At 42.9% G+C, this 23261-nt stretch overlaps 1 protein-coding gene across 1 annotated transcript in view; it reads right to left on the reverse strand.

Moving 5' to 3' along the window:
• lrmda (leucine rich melanocyte differentiation associated) overlaps positions 1 to 22868 on the reverse strand; it is a 170407-nt gene extending 147539 nt beyond the window's left edge. The window contains exons 1-2 of the mRNA XM_040179117.2: positions 22575 to 22868; positions 21908 to 22008 (exon numbers count right to left, since the gene is read on the reverse strand). Coding sequence (XP_040035051.2) covers positions 21908 to 22008; positions 22575 to 22616 — 143 coding nt within the window. The 5' untranslated portion in view covers positions 22617 to 22868. The remainder of the gene's footprint in view (positions 1 to 21907; positions 22009 to 22574) is intronic.
• Positions 22869 to 23261: the final 393 nt, after the last annotated feature.

Consider the following 23261-nt stretch of genomic DNA (forward strand, 5'->3'; position numbering starts at 1 on the left):
TGGGGCTTTAACCTTCTTCATATTGAGTTTGATAGTTCCACTTGTTATTCCGAGACTCATTTACAAATGTCTATTTGTATCGATTCAAGCCTTTATTTAAAGATTAAATTAGATTTTCTGTAAGACACTGGCAGTAAGGCACAGACCACAGTGTCACATTTCCAACTGCAGGGTGTCATGAGGCTCAAGGCGATGTTCACTTCAATTCCTTTTAATGATTTTCATTCAGAAATCAGTTTAGTGTTCACTCTCATTAGTCCTGCTTAGATGTCTGGCAAATCTGAACACAAAACTGCTCAACTCTAATTAGCAGCAGCACACATTGACTCTTTTAGTGCCAAAATGCGAAACAAAACAAAACCTTCAGCAGCCCAAAAGGGTTTTTAACTCTTTTCTCCTGTTTGTGAAAAGCGAGATAAATAAATAACTAAAAGGCAACATCCTGCCGTTTCACTTTCCTGCAGCCCCCGTACGCTGCTCTTTTTGATTTGAGCGCCTGTTGAGAAACCTTGTTTGGACAGCCATGGGGTGGAGCTGCCAGGCTTATAAGTCTGTCACAGAACACAGGCGCACACAGGGCAGCCCGCAGGGGTCCTCTCATCTTTAGAGGGAGGGGATTCTACCACCTTAGCGGGTGAGAAAGGCACAGTATTATTACACCCCATCAAGGAAACTCCAGCTGACAATAAATCCCTGAGTGCTTTACAGTGCAGACAGTGAGCATGGAAGAGTGCCACTGAGAGCGAGAGGGGAGGAGGGAGAGGAGACAAGGAGATGAGGGGAGGGGAGGCGAGGGGGGAGAGGACTATCCCTCAAAAGGCCATAAAGCCTTCAGGCTGTCATTCGGGGGCAAGAACCATGGCAACAGAAAGTGTTTGGAATTTCCTCTTTTTTTTTTTTTAAACACAGTTGATTGGTCACAGTTATTACATTAAGGTCAATACAAGTCGGAAATTCTCGAGGCAGTTCGAAACAAAAGGACATTTATTTATTTGTGTTTGCCGAGTTATAATGTAGTTCTACTTTAGAAGGGGGAAAAAAAAGGAAAAGAAACGACGGTGGAAAACAATGCACGGGACAGTTGGCAGCAGGCAGAACCATTAGTCGAAGAGTGTCCTGTCAGAAAAATCTGCCAAGAACGAAAAAGAAAAATACACATATGAAATAATCACTGATGATTCCGTGCTAGTTTTGTGGTGGAGACGGCGCTGTACGGCCTTGTGTGAGAAAACAGGGAACATGCCTAAGTTATTACCGCAGGAAGGCAATCTGTCAAAGCCAGGCTGTTCTGGCAGAGCCAATACCACTGGTGAGATCAGAGAGTCAGATTCTGCTTGCAATTACTGCTAAAGGACCTTGGATGCAGGCAGCCTGCTATCAATTATCTCCCTGGCCCTAGACACTTGGAGCTGTCAAAGCCCTACTGTCTTCTATTTTGTAACAGAGGGCCCTCTGAGGCTCGGAGGAAGCCTAGCCTCTCTCTCTGTCTCCGACGGCATGGGAAGATAGTTTGTGTCATTAAGTGGTGCTATTATGGATTCACACACACTTCAGAGTATGTTTTTCTCCTACTTCTCTTGCTCTTTTCCAATCCGTTACTGTAGTGTGCCACGCCGTCTCTGCCTGGATCGGTTTCTCTCTCTCTCTCTCTCTCTTCCTCACGCCATGATGTGCGTATTCAAACCAGAACGAGAAGACAGTCCACGACAAGAAGTGTTTTGGCTGACAGCTCTGACCCGGGGTATTTATGGTGCTCTGATATTCACCCTGGGTAATTCATGTGCGTTGCACATGGCCCCTTCAAAGGGTACAGAGATCCCCCCGTGCCAAACAGTTACATGTTTTTCAAGACATTTTCTGCATAATAGTCTGACCAATTTGTATCCCACAGAATTCAACTCAAAATAATAATAAACGTGTGCCCTTCCCGTTATTTGACAAAATGAAATATATATATCATGTTTATTTCCCTCGTCTCAATCCTCAATTAGCCTTAAAGTATAATGATGAGGCAATTTGGCAATGACCTAATGTGATATAAATTAAATTTACATATGCCCCACCGGGCCACTTATCCAACTGCATTTTGTTGTGCATCCCTCCTTCCTTGTGGAATAAACCGTAGAGAGGGATAGATTAATCATTTTTCCACAGGATGACATTACTTTGGCCCACTCAGCCCGGAGCCGTCCCCCAGGCCGTGCCCCTGGATCATCCAAGACCGAAGCTTTGGCACCAAAACGACAGACGCCGCCGCCGCCCCCCCACAGCAACTGCCAAGTTCCGGGACCTTATCAGTGAAAATTACATTCTTATGGTAAGCAAATGTGCTCTAAAGCAATACCTCCGTTTCCAGTTGCATGAAACTGTCAAGGAAGGGAGGAAAGGTCATTCGCTGTGCGGGTTTCAGCGAGTGAAATATGGCCCGCACAGCATGTGTGTCTAGTTTTTTTTTTTATGGGTGGCTGTGTAAGAATGCACACATGCACCTCTTTGGAAGAATTGGGGTTCAAGGGATGATAGCGAGGTCATTGTCATCTAAGCTCCTCAAGGTCAGCTTCCATCATCGGCACATGGTATTATCTCCTCACACAGACAGCGAATGCACTGCATCTTTGTCCTTGAAACACAAAGACAGGTCACGATATGGTCACGGTTTTCTTATTTATTTGATTTGCTTTGATTGAATTTGATTGTGTATCTTCGTAGTAGTTTGAAATATGAAATATTTTAAATGTGAAAGTAAAAGCAAAGAGACAGTACTTTTCAGTGTGATAAATACTAATATGTTACCAATAGACAATAGAAAATGGAAAAGGCTGATCGGCTATATGGTTTTCCGCATATTTTCACTGCTAGCAACAACAAACACTACAAAACAACAAACTTCATTTCTAAACTATTTTTGCCTTAAAGAGGAACTAGAAGTAGATATTTGAGAAGTGAAATGAGCTGAATCAAGACTTTCTACGGTATATTCAGACAAATCCTCAGTCGATTTCTTTCTTTGCTTGGAATAAGATGCCAAAAACCAACAACAATACCAACAATCAATGTTGACAAAACTATGTGAGAGGATTGTCATTCAAACTCAGGTAGCTATTAACATCATCCAGGGGAATTTTGACAAACAATGAGCAGGGGAGAGGATTAAATACCGCCCAGCTGATGGATACAAGATATTTGTTTTTCTGAGGGAAATTAAACTTTTGCTTTTAAGCCAGTGGGTTCCCTTATCTCTCTTTCCTTCCGTAGGTTTAGTCATGCACGGAGAAGGTGCTCAGAAGTTTCCAAATACACTCGGAGAGATTGGGAGGAACTCACTCTGTCGCAACCTTTTGTGAAGGGTTTACAGCTTAAAACCGTTGCCCTATACACCGGTGACCCCTTTTCCCCTCAGACTCAAAAGTTCCTCCGAGCATCAAACTCGGGATTATCTTTTGATTTCCTTTTAGTTGAAAAGAGTTCCTAAGTCCACAGCTGTGGGGTCTGACAGACAAAGGGGAAGGGAGGAGAGACTGCTAAGTCACCATATTTATCATGACTGGGTTACCACTCCTGTCAGGGCCTTTTTTCTTCCACATGCTAATTGGCAATATCTCCCAACACTTCTCTCCCCCTCTCCCCCCCATCCCATCCCCCTGAGCCTGGCAATACGCCCCTATTCAAACACGCTTTCCCTTTTCTCTCCCCCTCCTTCTCTCTGCTTACACGCATACAGAACCCCTCTCCCTGGCTCGAGGCGCTCCCTCTCTGGGGGGAAAGCAAGGTCTGTCAAATCAACTCGGTAGCCTATTAGCATGCTAATCCACAATATAAGCTCAACATCTCCTGGGCAATATTTTGTACTTCCCCGAGGTCCAATCGCTCACATGACGAGGTGTTGATTACCAAATTGAAGTGAGTTGCTTTAACACTAGACTCCATATTTGGGCTCGTGGTGATCAGACGCACAACAAAAGTTCGGTGACAACGTTCACAAATGTATCCCTAAAAGTTCTGAAAAAGGCCGTCTTTAATTATATCGAGACATGTTGAAGAAAAGAAAAAAGTGGAAGGACATAAAACCTTGTTGTTGTGGAGTTGTTATTCACTGTAACTGCACAAAGTGTGAAACGTGTAATTATGGGCTGTACTCTGTAAATCATTCGGCTTACATCTACAAAACCCGCCATAAAAATAAAACCCACTTCTTAAAAACCCACGTATGCTATTATGACTACAATTATTCATTCAAGTCCAAAATAAATGCAGTATATACAGTCCTTCATCTATGCAGAGCAGCCCAGATTTGAATGACGCCATCAATATTTATCCTTCAATTTTCATCCAAAGCCGGCTCATCTTCTCACACGCAAAACATTTCGTGCATCCCAATTAATCATCTATTTTCTGAAACACTGACACGGATATGATGTGAAATATAACGCAATGTCTCTGGCGGGAGCATTCGGAGAGCGCCAGGCGCGGCCTGCACGTAGGCAGATCAGAGAACATGGCCGCCGTGGTTCGCCTGCTACCATCAATCAGACCCCAAATGGCTTCCCTCATACCACCACCACCACCACTCATTTCTCAGCATGCCTTACGTGGCCAACATCTTGAAACGAAGAGCATAGCAAAAAAAAAAAAAAACCTAAGTGAGGAGTTTTTTTTTGCTTTTTTGTTGCCGAGAGGGCGTGCGAGGTTGGCTGAAATCACCGGCAAATATTCTCCAAACAATCGCTTTTCAAACACATCATCTGGTCAGGTGGGCTGTAGACGCGGGCCAGGTGCACGCCAGCGGCAAGTGAGATGGCTTGTCAATGTGATGCGTTTGAAATTCTCGACACATGCTCACCCCTGCCTCACCCCTCTGTCGTTAATGCTGTCCTCCCTCCAACACGCTATACTCTCCATATCTTTACTTGTCTCCCCCCTACCCCCCGCGCGCCCCTCCCTTCCCTTCCGTGTGCAGAGGCCGGAGTCAAATTTACAACAACTGTCAAAGTCAGGGATGACAGATAAATTAATCTTCTCTTCATGAGTTTACATCCCAGGCATCTGGGCTGCTGATCTGGCCCCTAACAAGCGCAGGGTCTCAGCGAGCTGTCTTTTAAATCTGATGTTTTCATGGCCAGAGATGAATTACCCTGTCATGAGAATCTATTTATACAGCAGTTAGAGGGTGGAGCTCTGGATGCAGGACAGCGTGATTTCATGGGTTAAGGTCCCCTTGAAGCATCTCTTAAATCTGCTTCTGTCAGACACACATCAGCACCGGGCCCATTTTTGGAGGACTTTTTTGTTGAGGATTTTCTTATGCATATGGAGACTTAATGTTTTCCGCAGACTGGTTTGCGATCTCTGAATTCTTTTTAAACCTTCATCGCTGCATGGATCCAAAGTAAACTTCTTGTGACAGTGGCTCCATTAGGGGAATTAAATTAGTGTAGAGTGTAAAAACATGTGGCGCAAACATAAATTCCCATTCATCATCCCAAAGTCCGACAGGAGATGGAGTGCAGGGGATGACGTTGCCCCTGTGGATCACGGACCCATTATCCAACTCAAACCAATCCAGGGGCTGTAAATGCTCTTTGTCCCACCGGCACTAAATTAGTCAGAACTGACGGACAAGTATATTTTGACCCGGCGTAAAAGCATATTCATTTGCTGGTTACATTTGTGGAATATATATTTAGGGGCCTAAAGTTAAAGTATAGGAAAGTATGGGTATTGGTAATAGAAGGAAGCGCAATAAAATACTGTTCATCAATCTTTTAAGTAAGAAAAATATATCCAAAAACCCCTAAATATCTTATTTTGTCCTAGCATTTGCTTTACAAAGATTCAATATACTTGCCCTTACTAACTCAAACAGCTGGATCTGTTATCTGTGGCAATAGGGTGGATCTAAGCAATTCAATTCTATGGCCCAAAGTGCAGGTAGAAACTGAAAAAGTCAGATGGGTGAATTTGTACATTAACTGTATGATAGACCCATATTGCCCAGGCTACTCTAACTCATTTTTCAAGCTTGGAAACGATCCATGTATATTTTTGTCCCAACAAAATGTCAAATGTTATATTGCAGTACCATGCATAGCAACCAATTAACTGTAAACCTTTTTGTTCCCTTCATACATTCCATAGCTCAACATTTACTCAACCACGACATACGTGTTGTCATAATAAACCTCCACAGTCCAACTACTAGAAAGCAAAATGATTGTTGGGATGGCTGAAGGAATCAAGCGGCAGGAAGTGATAACGCATATTAAATACTTAATGATGAAATGGGCTTTTCGCGCACAGGGTTTGGAATCAATGCTTACATCGTCACGTGACCACCACTAACTTAGGAGGGACAGTAGTTGTCTTTTTATTGCCTTTGAAAGCCTGTGATCATGGAACTAGAGGGGTACAAACGTGGAACTCTTTGCTGAAAGTGCTGATGACTTTCCCGTCTAACCCTCTGCCTGCCTGTCTCCCTCTCTCTTTCTCCCTCTCTCTCTTCCTCCCTCCCTCCCTCTCTCTCTCTCTCTCTCTTCCTCCCTCCCTCTCATTCATCTTAAAATGGATTGCTCTGTCACCTGGACTAACACTTTACTGAGAGAAGCCATCAATACTTTTTGTCAAAAACTGCAGGCAGTGCCAGACATGCCATCAATCACCATTTACATAAAACAAAGAGCTTTCTATGACGGCCATTCGGAGGCGCGAGTGTTCTGACTTTGCTGAAGATAAAAGGAGTAGTTCCATAAGTCCATAGAGACATTTACTGCACTTCAGACTAACATGTGTTCTCAATATCCTACCAATTGCTATTGGTTTGCAAGTAGCAAGCAATAAATTGATGAACCAGAGCTATTTGATATCATCCATAAGACTTCAGATGAGTCTACAAAGCAGCTCCCATTAAATAGACAGGTTCAAAAGTGTCATATTTATGACAATAAACAACATTTGATTGCCTCACTGGCATCTGTGGCATGTCAATGTGCACCTGGTTTTAAATGAGTTCAAAAGTCAAGAGATATGGATGGCATGCACCGCCCGTCCATTCGTCCCCGGAAGACGAAAATAAGCCAGCATTGATATGAAACACACAGCGGCGTCAGAGGCCTGCCTCATACACTCACAGCTTCTAACACCCAGAGGAAAGCTAGATTTCACATCATTTGTTTAACAGAAGAAATATGGTAATCTTCTTTATAATCGTTCCCGCTACAATCCATATTTTCAGACAAATACAGTAAGCAGACCAAAAATGTCGGGATAATCTAATCGGCCGATACGGTTTGTTGTTTTGGAAGTAATGTATTGCATGAGCACTAAAAACTGATTCACTTGAAACTAACAAGATTTCTTCTGTTTTGTTCTCACCTAAGGTTGAGCGCAAGCGCACACATACAGACCATGTGGGTGTGCGAGCACACACACACACACACACACACACACACACACACACACACACACACACACACAGACACGCACGCGCACACAAAGAATTCAATTTGGAAACCATCATTGGAGCGCAGAGGAGAACTGAAAAGTCATATTGCTATAATGCTCAGATTATCAATCATTCTGACATTTTATTGGCTTTATCACTGTACATACCATTAAAATGATGTCTGGCCCAGATTGTCAGAGGGCGCACATTAAACAGGCCAGGATTAAAATGCAGATCCCCCAACACCTTCTCCTCTGCAGTTGAAATTGCACAGGACTAGTCTGCCGACTTTGGATGTGCTGTCAGCGGAGACATCGCATCAACACGGAGCCGGGCTGACGGGGAGATAGATAGTGTCACACTCAGGAAATGCGGAGGCTTCCTTCTATTTATCGCCGGCTGTAGTCAGTCAATGCTCAAAAACAGTGATAACAAATGAGGGGAAAGAAACATCTATTAATCTGCCCTTGCACTCCTAATCAGACATCATTGGCAAACTCCTCTGCAGTAGGATGACGTGGGGCGGGCCTTCTGTTCACCAGGCAACATATTTATACCAACACTTGTGCTATTACAAGTCATTTTGGTGGCTGTGAAGGAGCGAGGAAAGCAAACATCCATAATTCAAATAATGTTGACAGTTAAAAGGTTGTTAATGGGCATTTTAATGCTACTGCCAAGCAGGCAAAGAGAGCCATCAAGATAAATAGATGTCGCCTCATCTCTCAAAACCTTTAATCAGAGCGACGTGAAGCAAATGTACGTCTGTGTGTACAGCAGGAGAAAGAAAAAGTTAACCCCAAAAATGTATTTTCTCACGAGTTTGTGTAGTGATGCAACAAAAACAAGAAACTCAAAAGTGAATTCATAATATTATTTTGTGTAATTACATACATCCGTCACCGTTTTCCTTTTTAAGACATGATATTTTCCTCGGGAAATGCACTTTAAGCCTCCAGAAGAATTTACACCCACTGGTTTACTGTCAGTTCATCCCCTGTACTTGATTGCAGTAATAGACTGAAGGAAGTCAGCAAAACTAGCCGTGTATGCAAAGACTATTTAAGATTTTTGTTTGGAGCTATTCATCATAGACTATAAATAGGAAAGCATGGTCAGAATGATTAGCCTCTGTGTTCAGTGTTGCTTAAGATGTAGAAGTGTAGATGCCGCATGCAGATTCCCTGCAACAGGGAAATCTCAGGGGAAGATCGGTTATGAAGGTGGTTTGACTGTGTTTGTCTCAGTCATATGTAAAGTTATTTGAGCTTTTACTGATGTTTAATGGTCTGCATGGACTCAATTTCCAGATATCATATGTTGACTTATAGTTATGGGGCTTCATGATAACATACAGTCTTTATAGGACCTGCCGATGTTGCATTATTCATTGTCAACATTAAATTCATTTCCAGGACGTATTTTATACTTATACAGAGCCGCTTTGGTACTCTAATACTCTCTGAACTTTGCCCACAATCAATTCATTTAGAGTGATTTGAAATCAATTCATCCCGCATTTCCGGGTTTGATGGCACAGCTACTCCTGCATGTGAAAATATTTCCGGTCTCACAATGATAAGATCCACCGTCAAACGTTTAAATGTCCCTTAGAAATATAAAGTGACGAGCAGCATCAAAACCTCTTCAGGTGATTGAAGGTATTCAATGTCATAGCAATAGATTGGGAACAAGCGGTCCTTCTCGGTCTCCTTGTGTTCCAGATGAGAAGCATACGGTAACTGTCCAACCCACCGGTCTCATGACTGCGCTGGGGATTATTGGATCGACTTCATTTCCTCAGGCAAGTCCACAGAAGGTTTCCCGTCGTGATGTCAAACTTACATCATAGAATACATTGCACAGGTCAGCTACAACACCAGCCCCGACAGTCCTCCTCACGTCTGATCATTTCATCGGCGTTAATCAAAATGGGCAACGAATGTTTATGGCAGATAGCTTTGACCACGTGCGAGCCTTCCTAATGAACTGTCACATGGTGAACGCAGAGACCTACCTTCCTGCGCTACCTGTACAGACAAACAGACACGGGTCCTCGCGTGCAGGGGACGTTGAAGCCTGTCACAAAAGGCTCGAGACGGCACTCTTCCTCTCATTAATCTCCCTATAGAGGGAATGAATAGACTGACTGGGCTCTACATTTTCTTCTTGCCTCATAGAGGAGCTCGGAATGAGACTCCACACATTATGAAAGCTATTATCCTCAGCTGCCAGTCTCTGTGAGAGAAAGAGAAAGCTGGTAATCCAAAACTAATAGGCAGAATGAGAGGTGCAAAAAAAGTAGGGGACTGGGTCAGATCATCCCTTCTCCAATTACTGACAGACAGTTGGGAATATGAAATGAGACTGAGGAGTGAGAAATATTCATATTTTCTCTGCAAGGTATTAAACTCTGGCAAAGTAAAAGAAAATTTATGGTGCTTTCAATTTTGACAATTTATCGACTCTGACAAGATATTAAACTGATCTGAAAACACAGACTATCCGTATCACTGCCAAGAGATAATATACGAGGAAGATGTATTACTAAAAAGATGCAAATTTACATTTTTTAAATGAATGTTCCAATCTCTTTTTTTCATCAAATCATCAGTCTACCAGCACAGCCTGACGCTTCCAGCACCACTCAACCAATCGTCCTCCGCCGGGTCTACGAAAATGGCAAAACACGACTCAAACGAGTTGTTCTGCCGTCAGTCACTGCAAACAAAATCCCTTCACGTCCTTGATGACTGCAGGACTCTGATCTGCTGCACACATCCATCGCCAGTCTGGCAAAAGGTGTTTGATGGTTATGCGGTGTTATCATGCTTGGAAATATATCTTTCATAAATTTACAGGATTTGTTTGATTTCAATTATAAAACATTTTATGCTTTCTTCATGCATACATTTATTACGAATGGATACTACTCACTCTTTGGGACAGTGTGAGTTTCCTCCAACATCTCATCTATTTTCAGTTAAAAAAGAATGGACAACCACAGACTTGCATCACAAACATCCCATGAGAAATTTGGTCATAGAAGCCCTTCCTTTTTGCTTCCGGATATTCTTTTTTTTTTTTATTCAAGGTACCTCGAGCATCCTCCACAGGCTCTACCACTTCAAAAACACACCTCATGAAAAAATCAGGAGGCCCGTCTGACATGTGTCCCCGTGCCCTGATGGCATGCCAACACCAAAGACCAGCATTGATTTTCTGTAACGCGGGGTCGGATTAGCCCTCTAGAGGGATTAGCTGCCTGTGCAAGGCCTCAGGGTTCGCAATAAAACTAATAATTAATTTAAACAGCCAGGCCCATGGAAGGATACACTCCCTACACGTTCCCAGAATAAGGGGGTGAGTATGAGTGACGGACTGTTTGGCACTCTGTGAAACAGCTGTGTGTATTTATAGGCCTACTGTATATTCAACTTGGTTCTGTGTACCTTCTCATGCGCACCCCTGCTTAACTGTGGCCCAACATGGCCACCAATTTATATCATTTTATGCTAAAGATTAGTAGGTAGTGTTAATGAGACGCATCCAACCATTAGGCCTGGTGTAATGACTTAAACCGTTGCGTGGCCTCATCGGTAGTCATTTAAAATGGAAGGGGATGTGTTTGGCTGATAAGCTCAAGCTGACAAGAACAAATGCTCAGGCGCTCACGCCGGTCAGAAATCACAACAAAAAGGTCATAAAGATCAGTACCCAAGAAAGCCACAAATGTCCGCAAAAGACGGCAACCGCTCTGTTCCTGGTCAGTTTGGGAACAACAGACTGGAGAATCTAAATGCAAACAAAACCAGCAGATGTTTGTGTATGAACAATGTTGATTAATGAATGCATTTTCTTTTTCATGCAATACACGTTGATATGAAGACACACTACGTAGAGAAGAAAAAAACACTAGTTTGGGTAACATTGTGACTTTTACATGAATGCTGATGAAGTCAACTTGCAGATAAATAGGCCTGGTATCATTTATTAAACAGGGTAAGCACTTCACCTTGAGAGGCCAACACATTTCATTTTCTATAGGAAGGAAGAAAAAAAAGCAATGTTTTGTGGTGTAAAAAAATATCAAATCTAGATATCAGTTCTCATTTGCATTAAAACAGAGTCGTTTTAAAGCCATTAACGCTCTAGCGTTCACAACTTGTGTATGTAACCTTGTTTTACACCAATCACCTTGTTTTATCCGCCTTTTAACAAATTCATCTTAACATACCAGCTAAAAAGGTGCTCCAGCTGCGTTATTACAGATGATAAATCCATCAGCTAAAGTGAAAGTATACACATATTGAAAAAAACATTAGTGACAGTGAAATTGGTATTATTAACATGTTCTGTGATGACAGACAATTAACCCAATATCTCAAATGACTGATATGGACATGGTTTCTGGGGATGTGGGTCAACCCCTGAAACAATGAAGAACTGAAACTCCTCAGGTTTACTACTTAGGAATTCTTTTTCACAGGTATGTGCAACCTAAAGCTGTATGAATACAAATGTCCGTCTTTTACTTGAAGCCAAAACAGTAAAACCATCACAAAGTCAAAACATTTCACTTTTATCATCCCCCTTCTTTCTACCTTTCTGCCAATGGGGCTGCCATTGTCAGAGAGGGTAAAGGGATTTCTTCTACCCCGCACAAGACTTTGATCTAACTGACCCACAAACGGCCCTCAGATCACACGTCTACAGACCCTGTCGGGCCTCTCTGGCTGGTCTGCTTGTACATGTACACTTGGTCCCTGTGAGGATTCCTTATCCTTCTCCCAATTCCCTTCGTCTTTCCCTTTATCCCTTCTTCTTCCTCCTCCTCTGTCTCCTCCTCTGCTGTTTGGTGTTTTCAAACATCCGAGTACAGACATGTTCTGAGCTTTGGGGGACCCAGGGGCCCGAGATCCAGACAAAGGGAGAAAATAAAGAAACTATACAGTGCCCACGGTATCGCTGGGGAGAAACTCCTAAACATCACCAAAACGTCTGGACGGACGGAGAAGATCAGACGACTACGTGGTCCGTTGTTCACGTAATGATGCTGTCAGGTGATGGTGCCGTCCGCAGCTCACAGGGGAATCGCTGCGCTTTGAGTCAATGCTTAATTTAGGGACGGACATCGTTCTACGAGGGAACACGGAATGAGAATAGTGTCCTGCGCAGAGAGCCGGCCCCAAAATGGAGGGGTTGTCCCTTGTAGTTTTCCAGCACAGACGTGTCAGCGGCACGGACATGAAACATGCTGTCACTGTTTCTTATCTCAATATGTCCCTGGGTGGAAAAGTGAGGCAACAGCTTACTGATGTCTTGCAGCCTGCCTGACCATTAAAACATATTTTCATGCTGATGGATGTCAGATGTAGCCTTAAAAAAAAAAAAAAAAACATAGATCACCCTTATATTTGAGCTCATCCCCAACTACATTTTTTCTAAACGTATTCTTCATGTTTCTCACAAATGGAACAAGCGACTGCACACAAGTTAAAATAGTAGAGGTAGGAAGGGGGAGGGGGGGGTTCAATCGGGGAGCCGGTTGACACAAATCTTCCTCTCCAACCGATGTCAAGTTCTCTGCATGGCGGCTTGGAAGGACAGTCAATTGATTTTAGAAGTGAAAGCTGTGAAAGATGCGAGTACGTTTATCTGAAATGGAAACAGGAAATTGGATCCATCTGTGCTGAGAATGTGGCACAGCCGTCCATTGGCCAGAGATGGGTTAAGCGTTTCACGGTCACAGTGAGGGGAAAAAAAACACATGGTACTCACCCACGAAGGCCATCAGAGCAAGCAAATAAGGTGGCTAACGGGTACTGTAGTTTATCACCTCAAGAAGGGCAAAACCACAATTAAGCTCAACTCAAATTGAAAAATTTGTATATTAGTCCATCTTCACTTAGATTTAACAGCAATTTTGTTTTAGTAATCACGCCGCCTTGAAGAGCAGCCAACTCTAATAACAGCTTAGAAATGTATTTTAAGGTCAAACGATTTAGTCATCAACAGAGAGCATTGATCAGGGCCTTAAAAGAAATCACCCCCTTAAATTCAAAACATGGCAAGAACTGCAATCATCCTCTAAAATCTTGGCTAGAACCCCCCCCCCCTCCCCCCCATGTATCTGTCTTCACTTTTCACCCCTAGGCCGTTTGGAAAAAATTGAGAGAGATTGAAAGCCGTGAAGCAACCAAAACTGCCCGGACCAAACCAAAGGAAGTTCCTTTGTTCCTCTTCCAGAACAGACTCCAAACCGTTTCCCCCCAGCCCCCCTTTTTTCCCCATTTGGGAACCAGCCAAGGGAAGTAGAAGCATGGCTGCCCCTCTCCATGCTCTCTTGTAATATGTTCCATGCCTTCCAGTTGCTTACATCGTCAATCTGGGAGATGGCTAAGTGTGATGGGGTGAACATAAACAGTGTTTGAGTTATGGGCTAAAAGGGACAGAGGCCGTCTCAAACATAACTTGAAGCCCTCTTACCTTTTTTTTTTTTTTAATGAGAAAATGTCTCATAGGAGAGGTCCTAATCGCCGGCGGGTCTTTGCCTGTGTAACCAGTGCAGCAGAAGGAAGACTGAAGAAAAGGAGCCGCTTCACAATGTCAAAATTCACCCACATCGTCCACTTCGAGTAGCGAGCTCGTTATAGACAGCAGAGTGCCGGTGCTAATCATCTCCCTTTTAAATGCGTGCTTAAAAATGCACTCATGTCAAAACCTGAGTCCACATTAACTCTCCTCAAATCTCCTACTTACTAAATATGTCAGTACTGAATTATACATCTGACCCCGCGTTTTCATATCTACATGGTGTTTCGGCAGAATATGCGCAGCCGTAAAGTATTTAATAAGTGGTAAAGTGTTTAATAAGTGATTAAATATGTACAAGAGTTAAGATCTTAGCCGTACAGTGGATGTTTACGCAAAATATCAAAAGACTGCAATGCCTATCAAAGTAAGGAAGACATATGGGTGGTTTCTTTTTCACTTGCCAGAGTAAAAAAAGGGAGTATGTCCTGTTGGGCCCCATCAGGTCAAATCATAAAGATCCATCACTGGCTTTGCACTCTGGTAAAACGCTAAGGAAACATATAGTAGGTTTTAAGACCCTTTTTATTCAGCCAGACTGTGTACTAAAACTAATTGGATTTCTGTCAATGGAAAAAATATATCCCTGGGACAGCTTTGAACTCAATAGCTTTGACTATTCAACTGCACATGAGGGAGTGGGACCTTGCCACATGCCAAGCACAAGAGGGGGAAATTAAATTGGTGGTCAACATAAAATATTAAAATAGCATGGTATTGAGTTTTTGAAAAATGATGTCAGGGCGGCTCATTATGGCCAGCGAGGCAGTGAATTAAGCTATATTTAGTGGGTGATAATTGAAATCATAGCTGTAGTCATTACCACTGACAAGTTTCTAAATAATACCCAATAAATCCACTCTTCTTAGCAAGGAGCCGTGACAGCTGGCAGCGCTGGAAAATATAAAAGTGGAGACACAGAATCTATTTTCCTTTCTTCCCTCTCTCCCTACCCTACACATCCATCCCACACATCCATCCCCCCTTCTTTCTCCCCCTCTCTTAGAGCCAATAAAATGTCAGCTTTTATTCTCCTCCTCCAAAATGTTGGCTAGATGTCAGCCGACCCTTCTAAAGCTCTGCCACTGCAAGCTGAAGGCCTGTAAATCTCTGTGTCAGTGGCACGCCATCCGTCTTGGGATATACAATAAAAATTGTGACGCAGCCATAAAAGGAACGGCATCGCTGCCCAGTATATGTAATGCGAACAAAAGGAGCATAAAGATGTTCCATTCCATTCACAAAGCGAAAACCACAAGATGGCCTTATATTGAGGAACAGAGGAGGATGTGGATCGCCCCAGAAGGTTGATGGCAGCTCCTGACAGTGATTAACAGATGGTTTCCCTGCCATTAGTGGACTTTTGTTGTGCTTTAACAGTGAGATAAAGATTTATATACATTGCTCACGTTATACGGAGGGTAAAGGAATTGAGTAGTAGTCTATTAGCTGCTCCACTGTGCAGCCGAAGCCTGATACAGCATATTTCTCTGTGGCGTGGACCCGTCCATTGTTTCCCAAAAGCTATTAAAAACCCATCAAAGAGCCACAATGTTGCAGTGGTTGACACGTTCCTCCATTATGATTAACTAAGGCACCGTGGCTTATTTTGATCCATTGCCAACCACCCTGTCCTCCATCTGCGGATACTCACTAGAGCACCAAATATGTCATAATCCTGTTGAAAATGGTCCCGGATAAATGCAACATTTGACGAATCTATTTGTTTGTGCCACTTGTAAGAAATCAAATCTTCAATAGGAGCCAACGGGGCAGAGTGACACAGACGGGAAGGTTGGAGAGTAGAAACAGAGCATCGTGGAATTTTCATGACAATCCCAAACAGATCGCACATTTCCAGTATATTTGGTCAGTTATGTCTTTGTTTGCAGATATTTACATGAGTCTTCCAATTTTATCTTTAGTTTTGGTGCATCCATATAAACTTATAGCATTGAGGATTGTTGCACAGCGTCCCTTGATAGTTTGTTGCCATGGTAATACTGGTACTTTCCTAAAACCATCATGTAAGGAGGAAAATATTATCACTTACATGACTTATTCAAGAGGGGAACTACATTCAATCCAACTATTTGTGTATGGCCCAAATTCACAAATCACAAATATGGGCCCTCATACGGCCATAAAACCGGAACAAATGTAACAACATCTGGCGGCACATCTACCTAGACAGAAGCAGAGAGCTGGAGGACGTCGATTGTGCAACTACTTCAACATTCAGTTGTCTTTCTTTGTTCCTCTTGTCACCAAAGTAAATAATGTTGGATGTTAAAGTGTGGTTGCCCTTTAAAACCTATATTCATACTGTGATTTCTATCGAGTTTTAACCGACTGAAGGACTTCAGGTCGATCCAATTCATGAATGTAGTTTAGTGAAGAATGCGTTAATTTTTTCATTATTGATAGTCTCAACGCAACTAGAGTTAACCACAAGGCCAGATGCATAGGAACAAATGAAAACATTAGATCCCGGGATAATTCTTTGCTTCAGAGAACTTGTACCACATTTAATGAGATCTATTAGGAGGAGGAAATGTGCAGCTCATCTGTAACGATTCCCTACTCTAAAGGACAATTTTAGTAAAGGACATTTTGCTTAAAGCCTAGTTTATGCTTCTGCGTTTTCAGAGAGACGCAAGGACACGCAGACGAGCCCCTTGCGTGTCCCTTGCGTGTCTTTTCACCTCTCCTTGAGTACTTGCGTGCGTCGGCCCATTTTTCTAGACTAGCGTCAAAAGCTACGCAAGCCTCTCGCAGCCCGCAAGGCTGTGATTGGTCTGCTGATTGCATCCTTTACGGAGTCTCACATTTGCGGTTTCATAGCACAAGACCGCCATTATTAAAACAAAGATTTCTTTACAAGAGAAAGAATCAGATTGAAGAGTAAATATGACCACTTCTACAACCCGTCATTGGCAAACAATGCACAACACAAATCACTGAAGGACTCAGTAACTCGGGCTCTCTATTGGTACTGGTTAACTGTTTGCACTGCATGAAAGAAAATTCTGATATACCCTCAAACTGGAGGGAAAGAGAAAAGCCATTTATTAAGCATGACACCTTAGATAAGTATTTGTCATGCCATCACCTCCACAGGAGTAGTACAAAAATTAAAATGGTTATTTTCTCCCCCCCAAATACCAAACAAGGATAATATTAATATCCTTGGTATGAATAAGTTATTTCCTGGTCAACCATGTTCCTCTCATCCCTCTGGTTTCAATCTGTTAAGGCTGGCAGAACTCCTGCAGCTCCCTTAATTCTCGAGGCACATATCAGGTTATCCTAGAATATGGGCCTAAACAGGCCTGATAGATCAGATATGGAATACATTTCCTCAGCGGAACAGAGAACTATTACCGGAGAACGCACGCGCTCTCTACGTTCCCAGTTAAGCGATTTGAGGACTTCATACTGCCAACGTTTCATCTCCTCTCCTCCTAACTGACACTTTATCTGCATACCAGCATCTGTGAAGATTGAACACTTAGGCAAGACAATGACAGGCTCTCTTGCCGTTGTCACTTCTTATTCCAGCACTGGTCTCATGCCTCTTACTGGGCTTCTGCCAATAACAGACCCCCCCCCCCCTCCTTGTCCCCTCACCATCAAACAACCAGAGTCTACCTAGCGTGGATAGAAAAGGAGCACTTGATGTCTGTGACACTCATTTGTCAATTAGCGGGCCCCATCCTGTGTTGACACACAGCAACTTGAAAGACGGAGAGGTGCCTGTGACGTATTGAGAGAGACAGATGAGTGAGGCGTGAGCGGCCGAGTAACGCTATAATGTTCTTTAGATATGAATATAAAATGACACAGCTGACAGGCCACACAAGGTTTTATTTCATTTCTCAGTGTACCAGGCCTCCCTACTTTGTCTTCTTTGTTCTCTTTTCATCAGACTACTTACATCTCATTTTGACAGCCGGGCGACATTTAGAGCACTTTCGTTTTAAAGCGCGAGTTAGCATACTTGATTTGTCATTAAAATGCAAAACGCCTGCCATCGACAACATAGCCTGGGTGAGCACATACCACCTCACACACACACATACACACACACATGCACAGGTAGCTTAGTGCAGTATGGACCTGCCTTTGTCAATGGCGGGCTGAATTTGAACTTAAAAGTCTAATGTCAGGAGGTTCATCTGTTCGCCTTAAGTCTTCTACGTGTGAATTCATTAAATATCTCTTTGGCCGGAAATTAAGGGAAGCTGCCTTCCTCCAATTGTCAACTCAACCAAAACCTGGCCATGTTTGAAATAATAGGAATACGTTTAGATGTGCTACTTGTGTGGCAGTGGGTGAAAAAACAGCAAAGCATGAGGGACTGAAATGCAAGCTAATTAAAGCTCGCCCTTAAAAGCATTATTCATGTGTTAAATTTGTCCGGCCTGACAGCAGGTCAGCCGCTGCATGAGGAGGCTTCCTGTGATGGAGGAGAGAGTCAAGTACCAGTGCTACGGGTTAAGTGGTTTCACTGTTAACTGCTGACTTTCCTCTCAATGCATCAGCGGTTGCTATAAAATTTCAGATTACACTTATGTCATTTGTTTTTTGAGTCTTAACCTCGTGTGAAACTTTGATACCATTAAGAATGTTTGAATGACATTTTACACAAACCAGTTTCTGGTCAAATAACAATTCCAGTCCACCAAACCTCCTGCTCAGTGTAGGTGTGCACATAAGTGTGTATTTCTCCAATTTTTGACACATTGAAGAGAATATCGACGGTGCTTTTATCAAAAAGTAATTAAATTCAACACAAACACAATGAGTTGAACCAACACAGTTCTTAGAAAAACTGATGCTTGTGTACGTTTTAAGCACTTCACTCTAATACGGTTCTGTTTGTTGTTTAACAGATGGGATCAACTGGAATGACTACAATTACAATCAACTATAGCAAATATTTGACCGTTGTTTCAAATATTTCAAATGCAACCTAACATTACATGCGCTGTAATCGGTGCCACATGTGTTGAGAGGAAAAAGTCAAATAGACTTAAGCTGTCACTAAAGCTGAAATTATAATTTGTTTATCAAGGTGCCATATCAGATCCGAGAAAAAAGGATGTGCCTGTTCTGACAATGTTGGGATTCATCAAGCGACTCGCAGACAACAGCCCTCCTCAAACCTCATGTGTCCAGGGCTTTAACACCGCGTGCACACCGCGCGCACCCGGAGCGCACCTCCAGCCAGAGAAAGGAACCACGTCAAGACAGCACGTGCCCACTCAGTGCATTGTGTACACACCTGACCTGGAACAAAGTGGACGACACAATGCAATCCGAGACAGAAGTCTCACCGTGAGCCACACTTCTCAACACATTGATGAGACAGGGTGACACGGCAGCACACGGTGGGGGGGTGCGAGTGTGACAGGCCGCTACCATCATTTCACCCTGCCATTACCTCACAGTTATGCTCACGGAGAGACAGTTGCACCAACACGGCACGCAAGCAAACACACACAAGCATATGTGCAACAGACAAAAAGACGTGCAGGGGCGCATTTAAAAGGTGATGCCGGTACATTCTTCCCCTCGTTGTGAAGCATTGTCAGGTTGCTGGATGAGCGTTGTCAATTGAGCCGACAGAAACGCAACCAACTCTAGCAATCGCTCTCTCTCGATCGGATTCAGGCCGCACGAAGATGTGCACGGTGCTGAAGGCAGTCCACATCTGTTTGCACCCGGTTTGCTTGAGCGGAACCTGAAAAGGAGGTCACGGTGTCGATACATGAAACGTCCATCCCAGCTTCCATGAACTGGTCGCCAGCCAGGATTTGATTTGGTCCTCCCCACAAAACTAGGACTGGTAATTCAACACATATTTGAATGTACTCACATTGTGATGAAATCATACATAGAGATATTTTGAAACATAATTCTGAATTGATAATGACAAGCATGTTCTTACTCACAAAATTGAATTATTTTGCTGTGAAGTTCTCTATTAAATGAGGCGTTTATTTACTGAATTGCAAGAAAACATGCTGTATCATATATAGAAAATGAATGACATCTCGATTGAATATTTTGGCCATATCGCCCAGCCCTACTCCACACTCACAGGTAAGTTCAGCACCCTCTTTTCTTCAAAAGACATTTTTGCCATTGAGCTGTAGGTCATGTGACTCATACAGAGACCAATGGCAAACGAGAGCTAATTTTAGAGAATAGTGGACACGTAGGTGTGTGATGCGAGTGTGTATGAGGGTCGCAGGTTTTGCATATCCACAGGTCAGTAATGTATACCGGTACTACATAGCTATGGATAAAGACACAGTGTTCATATTTTTGATATAGAATTGATTGAATGAGATCAGCAACAAAAAAAAGGATCACCATGTATCGGATCATTTTGCCTACAAGCAAAAAAATAAACAGTCAACAGTCCATTGACATGAGCCCCGAATGGTTTGTGCACCACTTCCTTGCTTCTCAGACACATCTCTGCCAATACCGGCCTTTGAAGTTTAGTAACGATAGCTGACATCTGAGATTAGCCAAACGGAAAATGAATAATGAATCAGTAGTATCAGAGTTATAAATATTTAATTCTTAACATCAAGTCCTTAATTTGACGGGTTCAAAGGCGAGGAAGATAATGCCACCCTTGATCTCCCTGAAAGCAACACACATAAGGTTTGTTTCAGTCAGATTTCATGAAGCACGTAAAACATCAACTTCAGGTGATGCTAATACATCTTCTAGTTGACTTTTCCACAATTCTGCCCATCAGCGTTTGTGATAGTTGCGCCTGAAGACTTGTACCACTACTAAAAAAATTTGAAAAATGCTTTAATAACACTGCAATCAGGTACATAATAACTATATATGATTCAAATATAAGTCACAAAAGTACTTTTACAAACTTTTTTTTTTAAACTTCACCATTGACCACATGTTTGTGGTGCCACACACATGACAAAGGTGGTAAAGACCAAAATGGTGTAAATACAATAAATATACCAGCTCTAAGGGAGACTTATAGGGTTTAAAAACAACATTTATTTATACTACCTGTGCAGTGAAAGCATGTCTGTTACGACATATATTCCCACGACTCAACATCCTACAGATCGCTGTACTGTCAAACTCAACAATCATGTCATTCACCTCATTCAAGCTGAACTGTGTGAACACTTGAATCAGTAGGTCCACCTTTCCTGGTACTGATGCAGTGTTGCTCTTTTCTAGCATCTGTTTCACAGTCACACAGCTACACACATCCACAGTGCCTTGCTCAAGTGCACTTCAACAGTTGGTGAATTTATTCACTCATTCATTCATTCATTTACCCCCAAGCAATGTTCTCCAGCTTGTTTTAACGGTGTGTACACGAGAGGGGTTTTTCCGGACACAACCTTAATGTAGAACTCCATATTTGCAGCCTTGCTTGAAGACGTATCAAAAGAAAGAAGAAGGTTCCTTCATTGAGACGCCTTCACGGACTGACAGTCGTGAAACTAAAGCACCGTATAACCATCATCTCCTTTCTTTTACTTGCCAGATCAACTGTGCTCATCCTGCTGTTGAAATGGCAGCCCCCTCTGGAGCAGCTGCCATGAGCTGCTCCTTTAAGTCCTGACAGAGGAATCTTCTCTTACACCCCCCCCAAATTAGCATGTCACATTTATTGATCACACCTTTTATCCTCTAACAGCGAGTCACCAAGCCCGGCTCTGACATATATTCACCCGTTTGATGCCATGATGACACTCTGACCACCTATAGACCAAGGGCACACATTCAATTGCACCTGATGTGGGGAGGAGGGAGAGAGAGAGAACGTGCTTTCAAGTGAGTAGGTTTTTCGCTTTTGTATCGGTCATCTACCTGAGCAGATTAAAGCTGAGATCCAGCCTTCTTGCAAAATGGCCATATGTGTCTCCGAGGAACTCTGGGATGTTCGTGCCGTCATGTCCGATGTAGGAAATCTTTAAGAATAAAAAAGGAAAACAAAAAGATACTCGTGAGATTAGTAATAATAAGAGCACCCTTGAACAAAGCAAAATAATATTGTGTCAGGACTGGGATCATCATTTGAACTGATTTTGAGTTGATTATGAGATTACATTTCATCATCATGAAATTTGATATCTTATATTTATATATAACTCTGTAAAGCAGCAGTTAACACATCCGTGTGTTACTGGAACCAAGCTCACCACTTTAACATACTTATATACAATACAACAATACAACTTCAACAGTTTAAAAGAAACATAGGACCACGTGCTTGCAATAAAACGTGTGACGTTGTGCAGCTTTCTCCCCTCAGTGACGTTGTGGGCGGGACTACGAGTCCCCGCTGTAACGCGGGCCACACCGCGTCACATGACACCCCGGCGATGTGGAAGAAATAAACAACTTCAGCCACTTTTCACCGGCAAACTCCACTCACCGAATATGTATATGTCTACATACACATTTAAAAATGTAACTGGGGCGCAGCGGGAAGCTGACCGCCCTGCGACACCAAACGTGCCCAAAGCAAACTTACTTGAGTCCCATTCAGAGCGACCAGCGACTCGTTACGTGCCATGACTTCCTCCACGCGACGACACCTCTCAGACACGCAGTTTGAGAAGAGTCCCACGGCCCAGCTCGCGTTAGAAACAGTACAAAAAGTAATAATAATAAAAAAAGAAAAAGTTAAGAGTTTGAGGATGTAGCCCTGCTGCTGCTATGCGAGCGACTCCACAGCTTCCGCGTGCCCGTTTCAATCAGCTGACCCGCTGTTGTGGCGGAAGCACGAGTGTTGCACGGGTGTCCCCGGTGAAAGAACAGTAGCGGGTTTAGCCTTAACTCGTGCTCTTAATTAACGCATACACTTTGCGTGCATAAACAACGAGATGGGAAGAAAGTGATGAATTAGACAGTGTGGGCTGTAACTGGTCACACCTGTTGAAATGGAACAGGCGTAATACACTTGTTTATGAAGGACAAGGAATGTTGGAGATACCTTGCATTTCATCTCAACTGGTGATCCAAATCAAGTCGTTCTACCTGCCTTCAATGCCTCCTAACGTTTGCATGATCCGCTAGCGCACTATAGCTCAGTCTTGAGAGCGGCTCTTTATTGTGGATTTACCTGAGAGATACCTCGACAAGGTCATCTGTTAATCCCCATTTTTTTTAAAGAAATGTGCATGGTAAACATAAAACAGACAGCTTGGTAATACTTTGA

This window comes from Gasterosteus aculeatus, chromosome 6 (genome assembly GCF_964276395.1).
Source record: "Gasterosteus aculeatus chromosome 6, fGasAcu3.hap1.1, whole genome shotgun sequence".
In the NCBI taxonomy this organism is placed as follows: domain Eukaryota; kingdom Metazoa; phylum Chordata; class Actinopteri; order Perciformes; family Gasterosteidae; genus Gasterosteus; species Gasterosteus aculeatus.